At 37.3% G+C, this 11,592-nt stretch overlaps 1 protein-coding gene across 4 annotated transcripts; it reads right to left on the reverse strand.

Annotated features, from left to right (window-relative positions):
* Positions 1-795: 795 nt before the first annotated feature.
* LOC105050044 (phosphatidylinositol/phosphatidylcholine transfer protein SFH13) lies at positions 796-11,168 on the reverse strand. 4 transcript variants are annotated; one of them, XM_029266094.2, is made up of 17 exons: positions 10,865-11,168; positions 10,497-10,563; positions 10,293-10,343; positions 10,144-10,181; positions 9,707-10,025; positions 9,439-9,538; positions 8,638-8,904; positions 8,364-8,441; positions 8,174-8,275; positions 8,039-8,088; positions 7,840-7,939; positions 7,581-7,691; positions 7,380-7,493; positions 5,157-5,319; positions 3,266-3,645; positions 2,713-2,787; positions 796-1,618 (listed from the first exon to the last, which is right to left on the reverse strand). In XM_029266094.2, exons 2-17 carry the CDS (start codon positions 10,499-10,501, stop codon positions 1,601-1,603), a joined length of 1,971 nt encoding a protein of 656 aa, XP_029121927.1. In that variant the 5' UTR covers positions 10,502-10,563; positions 10,865-11,168; the 3' UTR covers positions 796-1,600. The 4 variants fall into 4 exon arrangements, with proteins under 4 accessions (XP_029121927.1, XP_029121926.1, XP_010928204.1 ...); XM_029266093.2 differs by having other exon boundaries at positions 10,144-10,193; XM_010929902.4 differs by having other exon boundaries at positions 10,497-11,168.
* Between the last annotated feature and the right edge of the window lie 424 nt (positions 11,169-11,592).

Here is an 11,592-nt window from a genome sequence, read left to right on the forward strand (position 1 = left end):
GCACCTTGATAAATTCTCCTAAATATTTTTTCCAAGCACAAAAGCGTTCCTCTGATGTAAAGAAGGCATAAGGGGTTTCATGCTATTCATCAAAATTTGTCACTAATTTATACAGTGTTGCAGAGGCTAATGCGACTTGAGCGCTATGGCTACCCTATTCCAGGGCAAGAGGACAATCAAAGTGGATTTCCAAATATTTGACTGCATGAATTGGACCCTTTTAGGTACAGTCCCACTTATGGTTTTCAAGTGTTTTTTGGGGGACATGAACCATCCATGTATGTCAGTAGGACAGCTTCGACATGTCACTTGGTAGCGCCAGTTGGTACTGCGGGAAAGTACGTGTTTGCATGGTTGTAACTCTAAAATCAAGGGCACTAAGGTTAGGGTAGAGGCAACCCAAATAACACCAAATTGTCGAGCAATAGGGACTTCCGCAGACCAAGCAACCTGCTAGTAAGGCTGTAACATGATGACAGCTCTTCATGGCTTTTATCTGCCACCTCTATGCATGCTCACCTTCATCAACTGCCACCACCATACAAACTCCATCTTCATCCATCAACATCTCAGTAAATCATGCTTCAATTTATAACCCCCTTTCAATTGCAATAAGAAACGCAGCAAGTATAGGATATATGCTGACTGGTGATGGTGATTGGAAATCTTTAATTGGATCAGAACGTGTGCTGGACCTCCATCAGTCATGGTTGCAATTTATGAGATGGTCATTTTGATTCAACCCATCAAGATTGCAATGCAAATAATCAATAATTCACTCCCAGTACGCCACCCTTAAAAGATCAACCTAAATTCTGTAATTGTCCTTCCCAAATCAAGTTAAAAAAAAAGGAACTACTTGTCCATTCTACAAAATATATAGATCACAAGTTGTCTTGGTTTATTCGCCAACCTTTTCCCTTTTTTTTAACTCAGACATGGTTTAGCAAATTTACAACATGGTTTAGCAAAGTTACAATCCCAATGGAGTTGTCTTTTGCTATTGATGAGCACAAGATGCCTGCTCCAGGCTCCAGATGCTTCAGCGTCATGTAATATGCAACATCTTAAAGCCTCATAAACCTTTAAGAATGATAAGATAGGATGAGCCCGCTCAAGGAACACATGTCAGGATGGTGGCACAATCCTCCCTGAAGCTAAATTAAATATACATCTTCCTCAATGTCAGGGAACATGAGAACTAGATGATCATATAATCATCTGCCTCCCAAAGAAATCAAAGAACTTCATGGAAATCCTATAAGATCAATTCTTTTTTTTTTTTCCCTCATCACGACGACACATCAAAACTGGTGGATGAAGGATTTTGGTGGACAAAGAAACACATATACATTAACCGTGAACTTTCCTCTTTGTTTTTCCTTTTTCCTATTTTTCCTCATCCACCATCTCGGCTTTTCCATGATGCTGCAGGTAACATGCTCACAACAGTTCGCAAACGTGACAATGATCATCATGGACCAAAAAGAACAAAAAAAAAAAGAGAGAGAGAGAGAAAACTGTATGGCAAATTCTTTCAATGCTATCTGATGCCAACGCTACGCTTCTCATCCATGTATAGCTACTTTCTCTTTAGGTCTTAACAAAACTTCCTTCTCTGCAAACAACCATGCAAGCAAGATGCATCAAGTTAGGTCCATGATGGTGTAGAACATGATTGAAATTTGACAACAGTTGTAGACAAGGTAAACGGAAACATAGACTCAATAATAAATAAAATAAAGAGGTGAATATTATCAATGTGCACAAACAAAATAAAGGATCTGAAGATTTGGTCTCACTGAATTTTGGAGACCTAAATTAGTGGAAAGTATATCTATAATTTAGAAAAACATCTCCACAATTTGATAAAATAAACTAGACAAGCTAAGTGCTAGCATAGGATGATGGTGCAATCATTAGATGATTTGAAGTGTCACAAGTAAGATTTTCCATCCCAGCAGGATATGGTGCAATCATTAAATGATTTCTAGTGCCATAAGTAAGATTTTATGTCCCACCCCATCTCCAAGGAAACGAGATCGAGATGGGTTCCAAACTCCAAAACCCATCCGTATGAAGAGAAGATAAGATAAAAGAGAGCACGAAAGGAAAGATGAAGAAAAGTTAAAAGTCAAAGGAACAAAGAAGAAAACGAAAAAAAGAAAGGAAGAAAGAAGAAAAAAAAGAAAAAGGAAAAAAAAAAAAGATAAGTAAAAAAAAGAAAAGAAGGAAAGAAAGAAAAAAGAACAAAGAACAAAAAAAAAAAAAAAAGAAGAAAGGAAAGAAGAGGGGGGAAGAAACGGAGGATATTTACCAAGATGCACTGCTATTGGGATAGGATAGCGAAGCATCCTGTTCTATGAAGAAATCAGGATACCTTCATCCCACAGGATTTAAAATCTTAGTCACAAGGACCTGATGTATTTAGAAATGTAGAATTTGAAGCGTGGCAAGTATGACCCAATTCATGAGAGTCAGGATCAAATGATATATTAAATATCCTGCAGTAACAAAATATTTCTCCGCGATCTACAAAATCAGAGAGATCATATATTCAAATGCTCATTTTAGGTTTAGCTTTAATTTAATCAAAAGAGCTAAGATCCACCAAAGCTTTGTTTTAAAAAAAAAAAAATCTATAGTTCAGGTTATTCACAAAGGCATGGATGAACTTAAAGAGTTTGATGATCAATGGTTTTTCCAGCATACCCTGAGATTGGACTCCTGTACAGCTTCTAACATTTCTGCAATCTCCATTTGCTTCACCACTGTGGCCTGCAATACCTGAAAGAACAAGTGATCAAAATCTATCAAAAAGGCATATCTCAGAGAAATATGAACAATAAAACGAGATATTAATTGGATAAAATTTGTTTACTATACATAAATATGCCAATTTTGGGCCAATTGCTTACAGAATACAAACTTCCTCAAGAAGTAATGCAAACAAAACAAAAAAAAAAGGGGAATGATGCCATTCAACATCATGGAGATGCATCCCCTGTATGATAACAGTGTCCAAGTTAGATAAAAGCTAACACTCTGAAATGAAGCTTCAGAATAGTGATGTTGCCAGCACCAATATTCATTAAAAGCATCAAATATTGCTGTTATTGTTAATCCAGATCAAGAATCACACTCAAAATACTAAGTACTTCCTTTTATTATATAGCTCAACTTTAATATGCTAATACTTCTAACTTAATATACTGCTTGACTCACCTTACAACACAAAAACATTTCATATAACATAAAAGCTTACCTTCTTCGTCTTCTCAAGGTCAAACTCAATGGACTTTATCCTGTCCCAAGAATCAAGGAGTGCACGCTCTTTTTCCTGTGGAATCTCTGCAGGCTTGCTACTGAGTTCATTGAACATCAATTCGAGCCTCTGAAGGCGTTCTAAACAAGGACTGACATGGTCTTCCTTGACAGGTTCCACACTTGGATGGTTATCTGGTGTAAGGACCAATGTATCTGATGGATAAATGTTCTCCAACCTCCTTTCTGGTCTACAACCAAAGATACGAAAGAAGGGTAGCAGTTTAACCAAAAATGCAACTAGTACTCTTGCAATATGTCTTATATTTCCTTCCTCTGAATCTTCCTTGGTGAGTTTGCACATATCAGAGACCAAGTTACCTGAAATTGTGAAGGACCCATCAAAAATCCCCATTTGAAAATTCAAAGGATCTTAGTAGCACAAAAGCTAAAGAAGAGACACTTTATAGTCTACAGGAAAATATTCTAATAAACATCTAACCTAGACATATTTAACAACCTATTTTCTAAGCAAACTGCCATCACCACTAATTTCATAAATTATAGTAATTCTGCATGAGCATTTTAGCCAGTTTTAAAGCAACATGAGAACTCAAAGGCACCAAAGGGGAAAATTTTATATTACTGCAGCTCCCTAAGAAGTGATCTTTGTTGCATTTGTAATACAGATTTTAACTCATGGTATTTTATTGTAGTCACTTTCTTGTCACTGCTTTTTGGATGTAAAATTTCCCACAATGCAGACCTGAATATATTCTTTTAATATATTTGACAATGCTCTCATTGTGCCTCAACTTTAATGTGCAAGCCTTTGGACATCTGCAATGAGGAATCAACAGGCTAAAGGGTCGGAAAGCTTATTCGCGAATACTAGGAAATAGTAGTAGAGAGAAATGATGAGCAACTTCCATTTTAAAGACAACCACAGCTATGAAAAGATTATTAAAGTAGGATTTGTATAGCTGGCCCAAACTGGCAGAATAAAGTGTATTTATATGTACATGCTATTAACTTAGTACCAACAGAAGATGTAACAGCCAACGATGACAGAGATCCATAAGTAGATAAACATAAGTAAATACCTCAATAAAGAACCAAGAAAGTTAAAAAGTAATTCAATTCCTTCTACAATTAAGCAATTGCAATAATAAGCAATTTGACAAATTGTGGACCTTTGCTAACAATTTCAATATGTCGGGAAAAAACCAAGTAGCAGAACAATAACACATCCACACTCTCAAGGCAGAAAATACCTACACAATGTTTATTTTATCACCATTGGAATTCACTATACTTCAATCAAGCATGGGCCATTCTGAGCACTAATAGTTCTAAAAGATTATCAACTGCTATATTCCAACACTAAAATTGTCATGACTATATAGTTTCTCTTGTAACAAAACCAGGCTGCCACAAATAGTTCATAATGGGCTGAAAGTTCCCAAAAATATCTACATGTACAGATACCGAAAGATGTGTGGAGCAAATCATGGTCTATAGTGTTCCCAACCAGTGTTTACCATACCACCTTGTACTGCCTGGTACGGGGTGCACCATACCATACTGGACCAACACTATAGTACCGGTCCATGTTGCATATCAATAATGTAAAAAGATGGTACCGGTATAGGGTCCGGTACCAAGATGGTGAACCTTGTTCCCAACAATCAAAAAAAAATCACTAGCTTAAGACTTAAACAAGCTGCTTATTAGGCTCCAGTGCAACATAATTGCAGAAACAATCATCTGCACTGGTAGTAGATTTTTGTTTCTAGTAGAAGTGAACTTTCAGAGGAGAGCAAAAGGAACTTGGAATCAAAAGAGCAGTGCTGACTAACAAGTTATGCAGGAGTAGATCTAATTATCAGTACCCAGTGAATGCGATGTTCCATTGGCAAAGGCGTGCCCATGATCCTTGTGTTCTTTAGATGCATTACAAGCAGATCTTGCTCCCCTTCTGCAGTCTACAGCTTTATCAGCCATCATGAAGTCACCAATACAACTGTAGTAAGATGCAGAATCTGTCGCCCTGAACTATATAACAATAATGAAAAAAGATATATTTAGCATCTACTAGAAAGAATGAAAAAAATACTCCATCATAATGATTAGTAACTATTACTGCAACTGCTCAAAAAGATCAGAATAGACAGGCAATTATATCATTAATGTCATAATGTCAGTTTAATGAAATATAATGATTAGCATCTTTACCCCATAGAACAAACTACAGAGGACAATAGTGGTTCAGATTGTAAAGATAATGGGCTCCATGGATGGATCATGGTTGTCATGTCAATTATATCAGGAACATCAGTGCGGACCAGCTGAAGGGAGGAGGCAGGTGGAGAGGAAGTAGAAAGGAATAGGAAGGCCTTTGATCCCATAGTTCAAAGATTTTTCGAGATGGACAAAAGAATCATCTTTTCGATAGTATCCCAAAATTTAAAAGAATTTCTGTATCACCAGGCCTCTGTTACCTTCTTTTTCTCCCATCATCCCCAGATCTGAATCCCATGAGAGATATATCATGGATATATTAGTGAGGCATTATTACGGCCCCTAAAAGGAAAAGGTAATGGGCATATAAATATGATAAAGCAACAATTTAGAGAATCTAGAATAGTGAAAAATGAAAGTCATGATTTCCAATAGATACAACAAAATTCAGCATTCAACAAAACATAAATAAAGCAAATAGTATTAAGTTGTTTATTGAACATTTCCACCCTCCCCACCCAGCATCCTCTTTTAGCCTTAAGGCTCCATTTGGAAGCAGAATAAGTGACCCAGTGTAAATGGGTTAACTTAATCCTAGTCCTCTTTTCTCTGGAATAAATTACTCCATCCTACATGGTGTAGTAATTTATTCATGGGTTGTGGGGTAAATGGGTTTGGAAAGCAAAATGTTGGGTACCAACTTTTCAGAAATAACTTTTTGCACTTCCAAAAATATGGTTTACCCAAGCATTTGGCTCAAAAAGGGTAGGCTAACTAACTTCAATGGATTTTACTCCCCCTTATTCAACTTCCAAATGCAGTCGTGAATTACATGTTAGTGAATGAGCAAGAATGGGAACTGAGTATGACCGACCAGAATAATTTAAGGATTTAGGGGCTGTTTCAATGCCAGAAGATCTCATCAGTCTAATCAGATCTTCCGGCAGGTTGTGATCATTTTAGAAGTACGGCTACGTTGGGATGGCACGAAGATATCACAGTGCCAGGTTATAGCTAATCCTTGTTTTTCAGGGATGATGGATTCCATTCTCGAGGTGATTTACCTTATCCCTAGATAATAGCGATTAGGTGTTCCATGACTTCTCCATTCTATTCGACTGGCTCCACTTCACTGTATTTTCAAATTTCAAGATAAAGTTCTGCCATAGGAAGATCTTATCAGGCCAACAAAATCCTCTGGCATCCAAACAGGCCCTCAAAGAAATGACTGACTTTTGCTTCATATATTGTCATAGTATATGTGAATTCAATAAGGAAATGGCTGAGGTAGAATATAAGTGTGTCAATATCTGAATATTATAATTCCTGCAAATAATATTGGTACGTCAACATTATATTTTGAGATTCACCATCGCGTATATCAATAAGTTTTATTATCTGGTCTTCTTTTTCTCTAGGACCTGCTTCAACTTCCAACTTAAATTCCGGAAATCCTTTAGAATGCAATCTTCCTAGGAATATCAAATTGGTTTGTTGAAAAACATATGAGCTCTAAAAAGAACTTATGAAATGATAAGGTGAAATAGAACTTTAAGTCATACTCACTTATAAGTCCAATTTCTAAATAGATGTTTGTTTTCTTTCCTTTTTTCTTTTTAGTGTGAAAGATATTATAATGAAGGAGCCTACAATAGCCTCCATATCTGTCCAGAATCAAATTAAGTCATGTATCGTAAAGATGAAAGCATCATAATATACCTTAATATGGTATCCACTTCAAATCTCATTTGTAAGCATAAATATTATAGGAGATATCATCTTGGCACTTCAGAGCCATACCATACTATAACACATCTTCATGCATAGTCAAAAAGTTACAAAACAAGGATCATAAATATAGTCACACTACTTACTTCTTCTTGAACTGGAGCCAAACGAGTGTATTCAGCACTTCTGGATATAACAGGAGAACCAAGATCGTCAACATCTGATCCTGATTCAGCTGTTGATGTGTCACTACATCTTCCCTGCCATTCAGTTTACAAAAGGAAAGATGAATAATTGATCTACACAATCAACCTATACTAAAAACCATGAACAATTCTGTATCTTGCCTTTAGTGGACGTAGCCTGTCCCTATCCCTAGGACGGGAAGCATTTCTTTGTTCTCCATCAGATACTCGCCTAATTTCCCTCACAAATGATGCTTCAATACAATGTACAAGCTACAGGTAAAAATCATAAATCATATCAGCACAGTGCATTCTCTTGGTTGATCAATGCACTGTGTATTTGATGAAAAATGTAAAACAAAGAAATTGTTAGCTGATATAACATAATGTGGTTGTCCTTTTACTGCATGACATGTTCTACCTTCATAATGACAGGGTCATTCCATGGTCCTTTATTAGATCTAAGACATCCACCTTCATCACAGCATGTGCATGAGCCACCCACAAAGTCTGGCAGTTGGCTGAAGGAAAAAATGGGGGAAAATCTGACTTAAAGCTGCTAGAGAATAAAAAGTGAAAAATTGATAGCATCAGAGCAAGGTAAGATAAAACAAACCAACCTTGCATCAATAGCTTCAAGAAGCCTGCTCTGGTATTTGGTTCCCAGTACCTGTGAATATTAAATAAGCAATGAATCAAGGCTGAAGAAATCAGGGAGAAAACTACATATTTACTTTAGAAGCATGGATCTTTACATGTATCTTTGCTGTAGTTTTGGGGTCAAGAAATCCCTTTACAGTGTTCCAAAGCAGCTTGAAACCATGACCAGCATTAACAATGAACATTTGATGTAGTGTCTGCATAAATGAATGGTTGAGCAACCCTCTTATGAATACTCAACAAGAGATACTTGAAAAGAATATATTAGCATAAAACAGTAGATACCTCAGGATAGTAATCACCATCTATTTTCTGCATATTGTGCAAGAGGTCTCTTGCTGTCTTGCTGAAATTTTTCAATCCCTGAATACCAATACAACCCTATATCAGAGTGGCTTCCTCGGTGACAAAAGAAGATTACCAGAAAGCAAAATAGCTATGGGAAATCATTTCTGTTTCTCATTTAAAAGAGATAAACCCTTGCAACCATATTAGCATCAATTATACAGTAAATAAATTAAAAAAATAAAGAAAAAAAAAACCAGAGATATCATCTTACCACACCATGCACATCCAGTATCGTAGTTGTTGAATCAATGTGTCTTTTGGCAGCAATTGAACAAGCAGGAAATTTCTCATGCAGTGCCTTCTCAAATTCCTGTACGTGATATTTTACGTAGCGCTCAACTGTGGTAACGTAAGCAAGCTTGTTCGGCTCGACTTTCCCAAGCCTCTCAATATATACAGGCCTTCCCCGCCTGTCCACTCCATGGTATCCTTGGGGATAATAGCACAGGACTTCCTCCAGTTCTTCAAAGTCAAAATCCTTGAATCCAGTACATTTGATTGTCATTATTATGCCATATAAGGATTATATGAATGGCTTCAAGAGAACGAAAGCAAATTGAGGATGTAAATGTACTGGAATTAGCCCACTATATAAGAAGATTAGCTAAAACTAAGGATGTAAATGTGTGAAAGTAACACATTATAGAAAAAAGTTCTTAACTCTACCTCTAAGGAGAAATATACGTCCTCAAAGACCATTCAGAGAGGACAGATCGAAATGAACCATAATACCCTGATAAATTTAAAAACGAATAGAAAATAGAACTTCTTATAATTGGCAAAGATAGCATTAGACTGTTAAATCTGTCACACAGTGAACTGGTCACATATAGATTATTCACTTTCATGCTATTTTACAATAAAGATGCATATACTTTTATAAAAACTCGACTTCCATATTCTTATTGTTATCATTATCATTATCTGATAAGACTCACTATGCCTCCCAAATCCTAAAACTGTCTCCATAATGCATGTACGAGTGTTCTGCAGTATGTGATAGTTGCTTCACCTCCAAAATCTTGTCTGATCCAAACTCTTTTCTCCATCTAAGCATCTCAGCCCACATCTGGGTCGTTTTCTCAAAGTCAAATTTCCTAGCCTTAAGAAATCTGCAAGAAATGATCGTATTAATTAGCCACCATAGGTATAGCTCAAACGCATGCTTAGAACTTAAAAATTTATAAGATATAATAACTAACATTACACAGCTTGCAGTACAGCAGATGACTGAATTATGAAAACAGAACACAAAGAAAACCTTAAATATCACCGCTAACCTGAGCAGTGTGTGATAGTCATCATGTCTATCAGGCAATAAATCCTTGGCAATAAGTTCTTGCCGGAAAGCATAGACTGTGCGCTCTTCTTCAGCATCCCTTATGTCCTCGATCGCAACTGAAGGCACCCTGAAATGGACTTTCCGTTTTCCTCGTTTCTTAAGAGAATGAGTAAACTTAGTGGAAGCATTCAACGCCTTCTTCTTCAGAGACCCGATCTTTGTTCTCCTTCTTTCGTCTTCCGAGATCTCCACATCCGATCTCCTCTCCTTTCTCTCATCACAACTAACCGGTCCTTCGAATCCTTCTGCGTCGCAGACTGCAATGCCACAATGCACGATCAATAATTCAGATAAAACAATCAAATCACTGCTTTTATAGGACTATTCTACAGTATGTTCTACAGAGTGGAGGGAGGAAGAACTAAATAAACGTACCTGACATTTGTGAGATCTCAGACTTGAAAAGATGAGAACTGCAACTGACACTGTTAGTAAAAATCCAAACCGAATCACAAAAACACCGTCTTTCCCCTGATGTTCGTATTCTGATTTAAAAACCGGGAAAAAAGAAAGAACTGTCTTACATATCAGTATCACTAGGAGTTCTAGGGTGCAGCAAAGATCCAAACGAGGCTCTGCAAACAAGGAAACTCCGATAGCTGATCATTGCCCGTAAATAAAGAAAGATATACATACCATTTTCTAATCTTTTTTTCTTCCTTTTTTTGAACGTCAGATCTAAATGTTACCTCAATAATTCCAAGATTAGATAAGAGAATGGATGGTACCTCATCAGAACATCCAAGATCCAGTTCAAAGGAATCGCAAAATCGATTCAAAGGAGAGGCCCGCGGCCTGCATTGACTCAACCGTCATTCGAATCCACGAATAAATCCTCACCCAAAAACGAAACCCTCGGTAAATCCCAGTAACCTGTCAAAGATCCACTAAAACCGCACCGAATCTCGTAACTCAAGACTATTTCCCAAAACCGTTCAAAAACGCTTCGAAATCAAGAAACTGCATTCTAGATTCCGATTTCCCGGATCCAAAGCACGAAGAAACGAGTTCCAAACCGATCTAATAAGATCAAAAAAAGAATTCCTGAAACGCCGGATCCAGGAATCAACGGCGATGGTGGATCTAAAGGCTATACCTCACAGAACTCTAGGGCGGCCCGAGAGCGGAGGGCGAGAAAGGAATCCCCAAGAACGAGAAGAATCCGAGGATAAATGGGTGAGAGCAGCACGGGGAGGGCTACTAACTATGGAATGATGCGGGATTTCTAATCTGGACTCTGGAGAGAGAAGTATTGGAACTGTTCTTCTCTGACGCTTCCTCTCTTCGTCTTTCTCTCTCTGTGACGCTCTCCCCTTCAGTCAGTGTTTCGCCTGCTGGCGTTCGGAAGAGAGAGATTCGAAGATTCCAGCGAGCGGTTTCTCTCTCTTCCTCTCTTTGTCTCTATTTGTCTCTCTTTGAGGCTTTTCCATATCTTACTTTTTTTTTTTTTTTTTTTTTTTTTTTTTTTTTTTTTTTTTTTTTTTTTGCTATTTGTGCTACCTCTACGGGTCTGACTATATGTACGCTTTTTATACGTCTCGGCTTTGTTTTTTTTTAATTTTTCATTTTAATACGGAGGCGAAGCTTTCGGTCCGATTAGGTGGACCAGGTCCAGACATTTGTCAAAACACTACGCCACGTCGCCAAAGCACCCACCTGAGAGCGTGCATAGAATTTCCTATACGGGTGTTACATTGGCTATTCTTCCCTGCAAATAGATCTAGCCCATCCATTTCTGAGACAAACATAGTCCATGTAGAATTTCTATGCGAACGACCTCATTATGCCATCACCCTAATAAAATAAGATTATAGGTGACATTTT

This window comes from Elaeis guineensis, chromosome 8 (genome assembly GCF_000442705.2).
Source record: "Elaeis guineensis isolate ETL-2024a chromosome 8, EG11, whole genome shotgun sequence".
In the NCBI taxonomy this organism is placed as follows: domain Eukaryota; kingdom Viridiplantae; phylum Streptophyta; class Magnoliopsida; order Arecales; family Arecaceae; genus Elaeis; species Elaeis guineensis.

What these genes read in the sequence shown, in the direction of transcription:
- LOC105050044 (XM_029266093.2), bottom strand. An exon ending in GATCAGACAAGATTTTGGAG is followed by an intron (nt 8,905 to 9,438) that starts GTGAAGCAACTA and finishes ACTGGATTCAAG; the next exon opens with GATTTTGACTTTGAAGAACT. An exon ending in AAACTACAGCAAAGATACAT is followed by an intron (nt 8,089 to 8,173) that starts GTAAAGATCCAT and finishes TAATATTCACAG; the next exon opens with GTACTGGGAACCAAATACCA.